At 35.9% G+C, this 13,944-nt stretch overlaps 1 protein-coding gene across 6 annotated transcripts in view; it reads left to right on the forward strand.

Moving 5' to 3' along the window:
• Positions 1–13,926, forward strand: part of LOC107227183 (secreted protein PRY1) — a 56,085-nt gene extending 42,159 nt beyond the window's left edge. For 3 of the 6 annotated variants that reach the window (XM_015668245.2, XM_046730156.1, XM_015668247.2), the window contains 8 exons: positions 6,223–6,483; positions 7,799–7,870; positions 9,265–9,460; positions 11,406–11,540; positions 12,229–12,380; positions 12,499–12,865; positions 13,312–13,501; positions 13,611–13,926. In XM_015668245.2, the coding sequence (XP_015523731.1) occupies positions 6,223–6,483; positions 7,799–7,870; positions 9,265–9,460; positions 11,406–11,540; positions 12,229–12,380; positions 12,499–12,865; positions 13,312–13,501; positions 13,611–13,759 (1,522 nt within the window). In that variant the 3' untranslated portion in view covers positions 13,760–13,926. Of the gene's footprint in view, positions 1–2,032; positions 2,183–2,316; positions 2,449–6,222; positions 6,484–7,798; positions 7,871–9,264; positions 9,461–11,405; positions 11,541–12,228; positions 12,381–12,498; positions 12,866–13,311; positions 13,502–13,610 lie in introns of those variants that run through there. The other 3 variants (XM_046730157.1, XM_015668248.2, XM_015668246.2) reach the window with 3 other exon arrangements.
• Positions 13,927–13,944: the final 18 nt, after the last annotated feature.

Raw genomic sequence — 13,944 nt, forward strand, 5'->3', positions numbered from 1 at the left:
AAATCCTATCTTGGTAACGTATAGTAAAGAAATTTTGCTAACGCAGCTCGGCATTTTTCCGCTCAACACTTTTCTCTGCCTCGTTGCTCTGCAGAAACGAACGTCTTTTTGCCACGCGTGGTTATATTAGAAACTCGTTGGTAAATCGACACTTTCCTTCCGAGAGCAAGAATTATACCGTCCATTCAAAGTATTATTATTAAGCCCGTTTTCGTTTTATCTAATCAACGCTATCCTGCGCTCTAATAATTTTAGGTGTTTCGGTATGTTTACTAAAAAATTATACATGTTTAAAAATTTTTATTTTAAAAAAACATCGTCCGGTATAAGGAAAATTCAGAATACCTACGCGATGGAAATCAATCTTCGGCGATAAAAAACGCCAATAACTTTTTTGTATCGTATTATCATAATAAAATACAGGTTTGATCACTCTGGATGGTTGGATATTGCCTGGAAATAAAATGACGCGTGTGTTTATACATCCCAAACGATGTTAGACGTAGTAATTTTATATTGCTGCCACAGTCACTTGTAATAATGGTTTATACTACTGTAATTTCCATTTCTTTTTTTTTTTTAATAAAATAACGCCGAGTAATTATGCGATAAAAATCTTTTCTTGCTATTCGTTTTTTATTTTCCTACACCTGCTTGTCGGTCGATGGTAAGTGACTATAATTTTCCGTGACGGAAACTTAATAGGAAATTATATGTAGTTGAGACATCTTTGCAGGGATGGTATATTTTAAATCCCACAATATTGGTGCCTCACTTTTTTCTTGAGAAGACTGCCGGTACATGTCGAACTTGACAAGAAAATTGGGTCAATACGAAATCAGTGGTACTGCGAATAATTTTAAGCAGACTCAATTTTAGTAACCGATTGGGAAAAAAAAAATTTCTGAATATCAAGTAAAATTTGTTTTTAAAATTCATAACTATAATAATACGACGACGATGGGTTCATTTTCGTTACATGCTGCAAAAGGCAAACGTGTTTTCAAGGAAACAATTATTCTACGTGACCGAATCTGCGCACAGTTTCCAATTTCGTCAAGGTTAATACTGATAATAATATTAAGGAGGCTTAGTTCGTAAGAATAAGTTTCTTCGTAAAATTTAGTCATATTGATACATAATTTGTTTTGATAGTCAAAATTCTCATAGAAAATTGCAGAAAGTGTTAACAGTATGAAACAGTGCTGTAAATTTTTTTTTTTTTTTTTTAACAATTCGAAAGCTGTACCGAATTTATTTATTTATTTTTTTTTACCGTTACACAGCTAAGGCTGAATTTCATTTACTCGCAAACAAGTTTCATAAAATGGATAAAATTTAAACAGTACAAATTACTCAAGAAATCTTACGTTAAAGTACAGTTATAAATCAAAAATGAAACCGTCCTTCGAACACAAATCTACTTTCATCCAATCACTTTCGAACAAAATAATCTCGTAAAATCTGAATGAGATAAAAAAAAAAAAAAAATAATAAACGCCAGACATATACCTGTATTTTGAATATTCCGTTCATAAAAATCTTGTCTGAAAAAATTTTGTCTTCTTTTTTCTAACTTTACAACAAGACGGCGAAGTCGATTCGTTCTTGACCACTGTCACAATCGTTCCAAGACAGGTACGACGAACTGATATCCCGAAAGTTCACCATGTATGCCTGTGGTGTTCGGTAAAAAAAAACCCGTAACAAATCGAAGTACATTAAAAATAGAACATTTGCAGAAAACAATGAAAATTCATGGACAGATTAGAGAACTTTCTAAGGACAATCAAAATTCGAGTAAATCTCCAGGACACCGTGATAATAAAAAAAAGTGAAATAAAAAAAAAGGTTTATCGCCTTTTCCCCTACCGTTCTCCGTTCACCGGGTACCGAGTAGTGCCCCATGCCTCGTATAACTTCCTCTTCTGAACCCCGATTTCCCCGCACCTCGTGCCAAGATTCTCATTCCTGCACCAACTCTGCACCGGGTCTCGACCATAGCGGCTAGTTCTCGGTTCTCAGTTCTCGGTTCTCTTTCGTAGTGCGTAGTTCAGTAAAGTTCGGTTCAGTTTAGTTTAGTGAAGTTGAGTTGTCGTTGGGTTGAATTCGGCTCGCGTACCTAACATTCGTGCCAGTTTCTCCCGTCGCCCCGTTGCTCGCTGGACCAGCCGCTTTTACTGTAAGGATCCTAACGACGTCTTACGCTCGACGGTCATTATGGCCAATGATCGTGGTGTGGGTGCCGAGAGTCACTGAACCAGCCTGAAAACCATCTTCCACGGGCTGCTGTCAGTTGGACTGGTAATCGTGGTTGAGGATACCTGGGGCTGATGCGATATATAGACGCTAAGGGCTGCCTGATTGAAATGGGAATAACGGTGTATTCGGCATTGTTGTAACTATATTTTCACTGCATCGCGGTTAGACTGATTCTTCTCTTGTAAAGTAAGTGACGAATCTGCGGTGGGGTTGAATTTACGAACTTTAAAAGTTCCGAAAGCGATTAATTCTGACGTTTTTCGTGGCGAAACTTGAAGTAAAGAAGTCGAAATTTTCCGAAGCAACTAAGTTTGGAACGATGCGCTGAGAAAAATTTCATTTTTTGCAGTAACTAGAAAAATTCGGTAAAACACGGGTCGTTGAAAAAACTGTTTGAATATTGTTGGAATTACGAAAAACGAGGTACGCCTAACCATTTTGCGCTATCGTCGATCCTTTTTTGGTTATTGCAACGCAAAATAGTAACGGATACTAGAGTTTCCGGTAACAGCTAGAAAACTAATTTTCATTTTCTACCTAGAACTGTATTTTGTCGATTGTGGTAAAAAATGAAAATAGTCAAGGAGTGAGCGATAACCGGAACTAAAAATTTGTCTCAGTATGGAAACGTGACGGCTCAAAGTTCTCATATGCGAGATTACGAAAATTCATGTTACGATAGAGCAAAGTTCCGTAAAGTAAAGTTTCGATAGAGCAGAATTCCGAAAATTGAATTTTTCTCACATAGCGTAGTTTATTCAATCAGTGGGTGTAATAAGTCAGAAAAACCGAAAATCAAAATAACCATGATTCCGAACGTAGAAATATCGAAAATCAAAAGCTAAGAAAGGTTAAAGCGATGAAATTTCACGAAGCCGGAAATTTACGCAACTGAAATGTTTTTCTAAACTCTGTTACAGGAATATTCGTTGGGAAATATGTCGGTTTGGTGTACTCAAAACATTCTTAAAACATTCACGCGACACAAATTTATAATGATTGCAATTCGATCTCATACAAATATTTGCAATTTTTCATATTGCGCTCCATGATGCTTATAATATACTTTTGCGATTTCGAATTTTCCTCTACAGATCTATTCAAAGTTTTGCAATTTCGCGAGTTATTGAACTTGAAAAGGAACAAAATAATGTAAAACAATTACCACGCATAGGTAGATATTTCTTTACTGTAGCATAGAAAATAATATTCTGAAAATATTAATAAAACCTGCCAACGTTTACATGAATATTACTGCGTCATTGAAAATGAGCTGTGTGGACTGAATTCAAAATTTTCATGCTCTTTCTTTCGTCACTAGTTCTACTCAATTGTTGAATAATGAACGCAGTTTACTTCAGTTAATATGTAAAATTTCGTTCATCTGATTGACCCAATCGGTTCGTTTTTTTTTTTGGATTAATTGAGGGTCGTCGGTTTGTAAGTGAGATCAAAAGACAAATGTACCGAATCAAGTGTTAGATACTTTCTTTGCTCTGATTTGTGTAAGTGAACAACGCATGTGAAAATAGGTTTGATTTTTTTTTTTTTTTTAATATTATTATTATTTTTGTTTTGATGAAGTATAAGCAAAACATTATCAATCAATTTCAGTCAATTTGTGAGAAATGATTGTGCGAAAAGAAAAAGTTATAACCATCCTAGAAGTAAAAATAGCGTTCGTATATCAAATTTTTATGGGATGCATATTTATCTAAAATGACTTGGAAGGAAATTGATAAAAAAAATATCTGATTTTATTTTTTACATAAACTTATCATAATTATATGCAGAAGCGAACTAATCTGAATTCAAATGGAAGATAAACTGAAAAAGATAAACATGAAACACGAAAAAAATCAGTCCAATTATATGCGCTGTAGATAAATGTCACAGAAGAATTCGAAATCTGTGAGATTTAGGCGAAAACTGTAAAGTACCGTTTATAAAGAAATCGATCGTTAAAAAACAGCATTGGCAATAAGTTTGGATAGGGGAAATTTACCGAGAATTCGATACACCGAAGTCCTGCTGAACTCTGGAATTAAGTGAGAGTTAACAAGATTTATATGCGACATTACTGCTTACATATGTATTGTGCATATATTTATATAAATTTGTATGCATGTGTACAAAACCAACTACTATAATAATTGCTTGGAAAATTTCATTATATGCGGTGCACAGCTTTAGAAATTTGTACATAGTTTTATATACATAACCCATGTGAACTCAACTTCAAACCGCGCGGATTAATCTTGTAAATATACGTGTATTTTTTTTTTCTTTAACCCTCTCTGAAATACTTTCGGAAGGGTGAGAAAAGATGCCTGTCAAAAGCGGAGCTCTTAATATTAATATTTAGAGGTTGTTTTTTTTAGAATATTGTAGCTCATAAATCAATAAACAAATCCAAATGAGTCATACATATTTTTATAAGAAATTGAACCCTTTACAAAAAGTGTCTCTTATCATTTTTTGATAAATTGTATCCTTCCAAAGTTATTCGAGCTCAAAGTTCAATTCACAGTAAAGTCAACTAATTATTTGTATAGTTTACGGCAAAATGTTAAAACTTATTACTAAATATCATCAAATTTTTCTTGAAAAATTCTATAGTTTGTGATTTTCTATGAAGAAGGAAGTCAGTTAACGATTTTTAATTTGTAAAGCTCTACTTTCAATGATAAATAACATCACTGAAATCAATTCTACTTTTAATAGTAAATTACTTTCCAAACATTGTATTTAAAATTTTTACATTCCGTATCTGAAAAAAAAAATTTAATTGCATCAAAATTGATTGGTGAGCTACAAAATTCTAACAAAAAAATTTATATATACATACATCAGACATTGTGGTGGTTAAATATTTCACACATGTGCACTTTCATGTTTAATTACGTGTAAATTTAGCGCAACGCGTTCACTCGTTGCTGATGGTTGAAAGTCACATGGACGCGAGCTTAATTTGCTAACTAGGAATAGTTCGCGGTTAACTGCACGTTGCGAATGAAGCATGCATGGTTAATTTATAACGCCATTGATTTAATGGACCGTGCTCTCATCCGAGATTGAAGATACTCTGTTATATATAGATAAAACATATTTATTTTTAAGCACTTTAACGAAACAAGCATACGTGATTAACGGTGATAAATTGCAATAATAAATTACCTGATCAGATTTCATCAGTAAATATTCATGAGAATAAAAACAACATGTGTTCTATACACACAGTATTCTATAGTGCGAAACTTTTTTTTTTGGAAAAATTTTTATTCAGAGAAAAGCTATGCCTTAAAGAAGAATTTAAATTGATGATGGAAAAAATGTAGATATGTAGAAAATTTGTGTAAATTACAGAACTGTACAGAAAATTACAAAAATATGTATAAAGTACAGAAATGTAAAAAAAAATACAGAGTTTCCGGTACGAAAATAAAGAAAACTGTTAATTATATTGATTTGTCTGATAAAATGTAAAAATATGGAAAATATATATAAATTCACTGCTGATGATTATTTATTTTGGTTATTTAAACTTTCATATCTCTCTATATTTTAACTTTCCATTTTTTGACTCAACGTTTTGAAATCCTGTGAATTGTGAAAATTTTGGCACCTTTGGATATTCGATATTGTATCTCATCTGTTGTAAATATATCAATTTCACATTTTGACCCTGATTCTGTATTTCATTACATAGATAAAAATGTGCGCAACGAATTGAACTATTGAATCGTCGACTTTCGGTTAATTCGTAACTTCGTTGTTTCGTGAAAGTTCGATTTCTTCACTTCAACTTTCGTCGGCAAAAAATTCCGAATCAGGCACTTTCGGAACTTTTAAAATTCGGAACTTCAACCCCGTCCCAACCATGAAGCAAAATTGTATTTAATACGATAGATTTGAGATTCTCGTGAGATTTCTAACCGTTCGTATCATGTGTTTTTTCAGATCTCCGCGGGTCGGAGGTCCGCTCTCTCAGCCACTCGCAATGATTCCCCCAACGATGCACGGCCACGAATTCAACCAACCCTTGTCGAGGGTGGTTATGGTCCGCAAAACCGACCAGAGAACCTTCAGCAAGGGTCGCAGAGGCGGCGAACCGATGCTAGAAACTGTCACCCGGGAAACGATCGAACTTTTCAACGGCGGTAGAGCGGAGAGGAAATTCACCTCCGAGACCAAAGACGTCGCCACCCCAAAGTCAAACAGGTATGAACGTAAATACGCCCCTGAAACCTCATTTCTCGATTTTAATTTTGTTCCATTTTTTTTTTTTATGACATCTAAGTCCGATATTTTTCGGCATTCGTGATCGAGTAACTTTAGTGAGATTAGAATTTTCATTTGGATATTGTAAACTCCGTGTGTGTTTGCATCTTTGTATTGCCTATTTTTACAAACCTGTTACTATCGTTATTATCGGTATTGGAAAAACAATTTTTTTTTTTTTATGTTGTGGTTTTTTTTTTTACTGTTATTGTTGCGAGGCCCGATTAATTAAATGACTTGGCGAATGATCTACTTGACGTAGGTAGATTTTTTCCCGCTAGTGTATCAGGTATATTTATAATTTCAATTCACCGGTAGATATACGAATTACTAGAAATTCAACTGTTGTAACTCTGTTACATTGTAATCATTATTTTTCAGAAGTGCGCAATTTTTCTTTCCGACAAACGACCAAATTTCCTATCGATCATAAGTATACATGTAGAAATCAACAAATTACAACCTTTCAGCAAAACACAAAATTCGCATTATATAGTTGACCGGATTTTTATGGTTTCGAGTCTCTGACTCTTCGATACAGATCGGGATGAAAATTTTTGTGACACATACATTTTTGCACAACTATCTGTAAAATGTTCTGATTTAATTTCTATGACATCTGGTAATTTATCGGATGAAGTTTGATTACCGGTTAGCGTAATTGCAGGCACCTGGAAACGTTTTTTAATCGAGTAGGTACGTAGTAAATAAAATGAGGTAAACTCGTAGTACATATAATAGAAATTCCCGTGTAGAACGATCTGTTTTATTGTTACACAGCTTTTACACGAACAAGTAATTAAACAAACTGCAAAATTCACTCTCTGTCGGAATTGCAAAGTTACCAGAGCTTCAAAGGGTAAAAATTAATACAATTATTCCATTACATTGTAGACACAAACTGAAAAAATATTTCACTACATTACAAAATACGATGCTCAAGTACGGCGAAGAATTCTTTGTTTTTCATTTTAAGGAACAACACTTGATTCAACAAAAAAAGCTCCGAAAACAACAATTTGTGTTATCGAGTGAAACCGCATTGATATAGCTGCAAATGCGGTAAATTGGACAAAGTTTTTTTAATTAATTTTTTTTTTTTTTTTTGTTGCGTGCAATTAATTCCTGGTTTAATTTAGAGAGACGAGGTTAGAGTAGAATTTTAGGGAATTGTTTTTTAAAAATATTATCTAATAAGGATATTCTGTCGTGAAATCTTTGAGTTTTAAAGATGAATATGACTGCCCTATTGTAGCATGCCTTCCCTCAGCGGAAGTGGAACGAAAAAGAAGGTTGTTGGCTTTGTTGACCAGTTTTCACCCGAAAGGTACTAACTACATATAACGAATTAGAAAATTATAGTTTACATGTGCATTATACCTTAAACATACACAGACGTGATATATAAAACAGCATCTACTGTACACCGAATGCGATGAATCGTGATAAAAAGAAAGAGAGAAGAAGAAAAAAAAAAAAAAAACAAATTCTGCAATCGAAACAATTCCCGCACGTGATTACCTTACACATACTTGTATTACGTATAAAATTTTCACCGTGCTGTTATACCGTGTCTGCAAAACCTGTGAGTAATGTATAATATTGTATAATGTATACGGAAGCATAAATAAATTCTGACATTCGCTCCGATCACGAGCTTGTTGAACAGAAATCTGAAACCACGCTGCAGAAAATACTCGAGCCAGTCGGACCTCAGATTACACATGTTATATCGGGTTTAAAGAATAAAAAAAAAAAAAAAAAAAAAAAAAAAAAAAAAAAAAAAAAAAAAAAAAAAAAAGCATTACCTTAGAGCGTGAAATACGTTGTTATTACTTACGCCGCGGACACAAATAACACAGCATTCAGTTTACAATAGCCGCACAAAAAATGAATGGAAATAAGATTGAATACTATCGGAAATGTGATCTATAAATCTATAAGCCTACACGTATCTAATTAGAAGTAATAAAATATAAAACTTTCCAATTTTGACCCAATAACTGATGCATCCCTTATAGATACCTGATATAGTTTTGCATGAAACTGTTGCCTGTATAGAATTGAACGATCAATAGCTGATATACACTGAGAAAAATTTCATTTGTTACAGTCACTAGAAAAATTCAGTAAAACAGGTATCGTTAAAAAAACTGTTTAAATATTGTTGGAATTACGAAAAACGAGGCACGCGTAACCATTTTGCGCTATTGTCGATCCTTTTTTGGCAATTGCAACGCAAAATCAGTTTGTTCGGTTTACTCTACTTTTTTAGTTAAATAAGGCTTTAACGTCAATTCATTGTTGCACAAGCATTAAATTTTCGCAACACTTACAAGAAAATATAGCAACAGCGATCGTAATCAGAAAGAATAGTAACGGATACTAGACTTTCCGGTAACAGCTAGAAAACTAATTTTCATTTCCTACCTAGAACTATATTTTGTCGATTGTGGTAAAAAATGAAAATATTTAAGGACTGAACGGTAACCGGAACTAAAAATTTCTCTCAGTGTAGAGAGTCACGAAATGAATTACACTATATCCGTATGTCTAACTTTTTATAGTTGCAACAAGATTCGAATACACGTAGCGTGTTTCGTAATTATAATTGTCATTAGTCATTGCCGTCGATAACTTGCCTTGGCTTCCGGCTTGTGGTCGCCCAAATGGGCTTCGGAGTTTTTCACCTAATTTTAATACCTGAAACCTTATTTTCAGGTCACGAGCTGACTCAGTGCGATCAAAGTCACCGCCAACGGCGTCACCGGCTTCACCAGGACCTCTGTCAGGCTCGTTTCACGGAAGTTTTCACGGCAGTCTTGGCAGCGATGGAATGTCATGCAGCAGCGCGAGGTCCTCTTCGGCATCGCCCGACTCGGCACGCTATTCATCTTCCCAGATCAGCAAACCAGAGGTAAATACAATTGTTGATAAGACAGGAAGTGACGTCAGGGAAGACCGGAATGTTTGGCCGAAGAATTTGAAGGGAAGATTTCGGTGGAATTTTGAAAATCGTTACTACAAGCCGTATGAAAAAACCCTTCCACAGATTTTTAGATTATGGTAGTATAAACATTTGAGGCAAAGTTTTAACCTTCTGCGATGAAAGTTTATGCGCAAGGAATTTTTTACAGCGATCGGAAGAATCTTCTTTGAAAGGCTTTTCGCGTATACATATTCATTTCAGAATGTTCAAACTTTTTTTTAACGCGTATAATACCATAGCCTAAAACTTAGCAGAAGGATTTTTTAGGCGACTTTTACTAAATCGTGTAAGAATTAAGAAATAAAACTCTGGTTATTGTAATAAATTTTACCGAAGTCTCCCCTTAAAGATGATTAACCCTTGGGTAAGTTTGGTGACCATTACTCGGCTAGTAAGTGCACCTGGCACCATGAGAAGCTGTGTTATGGATCCGGTTGCTGCCTTATCGACGGAGCCGTTTATAAAATTCAAATGAGCCGGAAGAGTCAGGAAAACTGGGAAAAACGGAAAGACCTATGGTCGGTGAATTCTGGAGCCAAGAGTGTTCAAAATGATCCGAAAATTTAGATAACTCGAGTGGGAGACAAATTTTTTCGTTTGTAGACAAATCGGAGGAAAATTCATATAAGATAAAAATTTTTATTCATTATTTTATTTTATGGATATTTATCGGAAAATAGTCATCTCAAATTGTTGCGAGTTTTCTGAAGAAGATTTCAAGAAACCGCACTTTTGTGCGAAAATAATCATGTGTCAAAGATATAAGTGATCTTACTTCGTTTAACTTAAATTTTTGCTACCTTGAAAAGTATTTTTTGAACAACTGATTTTCACACAAAATTTATAGCGTACCCCTTTTTCTTGCGAAGAAACATTTTCCATCTGCAACATGGGGTGTAATCTGTAGATGGTTCGTATTAGTCAACTGACCTAAAACGCGGCTAATGCACTCCGGCAGATACGAAATACGGTCGAAGACTCGCGTTGTACACCCACCGCTACGGCATCTTTTGCTTTCAGAATAAGCAACCGAAGTGACACGTTCAATTTAGGTTGGCAATAGCTCAGGTAATGTAGGGATCTGCTAACTCAAGTGCGCGCAAAATGCGATTCTAGCGGGCGGTTGAAGTTCGTAGTTAGAGGTTCCTACATTACCGAAGTTATCGTCAACCTAAATTGAACTCGTCACTTCGGTTGCCTGTTCCAGGGGCGACAGATATCTTGACGGTGCGTGTACATACGCCTTTGAGTATAATTCGTGCAAATCAAGATTGCAGGTCTACCGGTTGACCGAGATCAAACGGGGCAGCTACCTACCGCTATTAATACACCTCCGAAAGGAAATCGACTTGAGTCATCGACAGATGTCATTGGTACACCACCATGTGGACTGTTCTTTCACTTGTTATCCAATACCCCCGATCTACCTGGCTATGATCAATGCAACGTCACTTTTGAAATCCTGCAGAAGCGGTTCATTCTCACGCGTCATGTAAAATGTTGTGTTATTTGTATAATGTTTCATATTTAAGATTAGATCTACACCCAAGTTTGATCCTGTTTGAAAATAAGTTTTGAAAACCGTTCCTTCGTCTGGCTACGTCTATTTCAAAAATGGGACATTGCTTCTCGTTAGTTACACTCGAATTCATATTTACAAGCATTATTGTATACATTTCTTTTTTTTTTTCGAAATCTGCGTTATAATAAATGCGAGAATTTATTCTATTGGTAAAATGGCAAAAAGGATCTTCTGTCTAAAAGATTTGTTAGTTTTTCTCTGAAGAATTTGCGTTTCCACAATGTGAAAAATATCTTGACCGAAAGAAATCTGTGCCTAACATTTTTTTTCCCCCTTTTTGTCTTGTTGTAGATTACAAAGACTGACAGCCGTAAAACATCTCTGCGCAGATCGGGTCCATCGAAGGAATTCCTCGACGCCTGTCTCGAGGCCCACAACGTTTATCGTGCCCGACATGGCGTTCCTCCTCTGCGAATCAACAAACAGGTCAAAGCCTTGCTCAGTATACTTACAGTTAATCCCGTTTTAGTCGGTATTCCGTTGTCCACCTTAAACGAGTTTTTGTGTCTTTCTTCCTTTTCTTTTTCCTCCTCTTATTATCCTCCGTGTGGCAAACCGAGGACAGCGCTAATTGCTACGTTAATTGCCGGGCCATTAGCACCGATTAATTCACCACGATTGCTGTTCCATTTATATACCGACGAAGATCGATCGTGGAAAAAAAAATCAAGGATTGTCGGCATTTGTGATGCAACTTTTACACCAACGTCTTCACTTCTTATATAACCGCGATATTTTACCGATGCATCATATTGCACCGAAGAGTTTCCGGTTTATGACGTTATTAATCTAATCTTCATCCCACTGGAACGGTTGAACAATTTCATATCTTTTGGAATATCATTTCAATGAAAGATTCTTTCACTTTATTGTCGATTTATAATTTGAAATCCAATCATTGCTTTTCCAACTCATTATGTTCTTGTTTTTTTTTTTTTTTGTAATACTTCAAATCTCTCCAAAGCCTTTTTTCATTACTATTATTGTTGTTGTTATTTTACTTTTTTTTTTCCTAACTGCGCAAAATACGTTCAATACATCGTGCGTGAATTTATAAATCTGACTACTGATTTCACCGAGGAAAAAACTTTCAAACGAATGAATTTATTTACAGATGTGTAAATCGAGCCAAGACTGGGCAAACATTCTGGCAGTTAAGGGTCGGCTAGAACACAGAACGAACATTGACTACGGGGAAAATTTATTCTGCATGTGGAGTTCAAATCCAAAGAACATTGTAAGCGGAGAGGAACCGGTCAACGAATGGTGAGAAACTAATCACTTGCCGAAATTTGAACGAAATAACGTATTTTTACAGTTCCGAAAGTCGGCCGCGTCGATCCTGGAAATGCAAATAAATTGTAAATCAAAATCTTCCTTACAGGTACGCCGAAGAGGCGCAACATCAATACGGAAAGGAGCCAACGACCCTGAAGACGGGCCACTTCACGCAAGTCGTATGGCGAGATAGTTCAGAGCTGGGAATCGGGATGGCACGTAATCGTAACGGGGAGATTTACGTCGTGTGCAATTACAATCCGGCTGGAAATTTCTTGGGCAGCTTTACTGAGAACGTTTTACCACCCGGTGAAGTTTGTACACCGAGGAAACTTGGCAGCGTTAACGCCCAAGTGAACCTCATAAACGAAACGTCTTGGCAACAGGAAGCTCTGTTGGTCCACAACGAGTATCGTAGAAGACACAGAGTTCCGGACCTCAAGCTTAACTCCGAACTGACAGCTGCTGCTCGGGTGAGAATTTTTCTGTGGTATTCAATCTTAAGAGTTAAACGAGCAACAACATGACTTGAACAGTTTTTGCCATATTTGATCAGAAATTTAGTCTCAGGTGAGACTTTGCTGTGGTATTCAAATTTAGGACTCAAGGGCAGCTGAAAGCTGGACCAGTATCACACATAACTTTGGACAATTTTTGTCATGTTTAATCGGAAATTTAGTCTTGGGTGAGACTTTGTTGTGGTATTCCAATTTAGGAGTCAAGGATACCCAGACCAACATCAAACATGACTTTGGACAATTTTGGTCATGTTTTATCGGAAATCGACCTGAAAAATGCATGATTTGGTTGTTGGATAGTAATTGAAATAAAATGACCGCGACGATTAAGTCGTTATTCAAAAATCGCCGACGTAGTTAGTTTCCAGACTATGTGACCATATTTTTTTCTGTTCGACTAGGCCTGGGCGGAGACTCTTCTACAAACGAACAAACTGGTTCACCAATCCACGTCACCGTATGGTGAAAATATTTACTCAATGCACTGTTCGGACCCGAAACTCGTTGTCTCTGCGAGGGAAGTGGTTTCGAAATGGTACTCAGAGAAAAAGGATCACAAGTACGGATCGGAACCAAGAGTTCTTAACACATGTGAGTTGTCAACTGTCACGTTAGTCTTGATATCGTATCGGATATTCATTTTAAACGAGTTTGGTTATTGGTTCTAAATTTCTAATCCGTTTCCTTTTGTCGCTTTCAGGTCACTTCACACAAATAGTATGGCGTAATACAACGGACATGGGAATAGCGATGGCTCGGAGGAACGGTACCTGTGTCATAGTAGCCTGCTATCATCCTCGGGGTAACATCGTTGGTCAGTTCACCGAAAACGTGCTGAAACCAAAGTGAAAATTGATGAGCGATCCACGTTCCTCGTAGACAAGATGGACGTAACTTGTTAATAGTGTACCTAAGCCTGTATTTATATATATTTATATATATATTATACATAGATATTATACACATATGCATGTAAAGACCATATATAGACATAATAAACATTCCATACAAGCATACATTATAAGCGTGACGAG

Source organism: Neodiprion lecontei, chromosome 2 (assembly GCF_021901455.1).
Source record: "Neodiprion lecontei isolate iyNeoLeco1 chromosome 2, iyNeoLeco1.1, whole genome shotgun sequence".
NCBI lineage: Eukaryota > Metazoa > Arthropoda > Insecta > Hymenoptera > Diprionidae > Neodiprion > Neodiprion lecontei.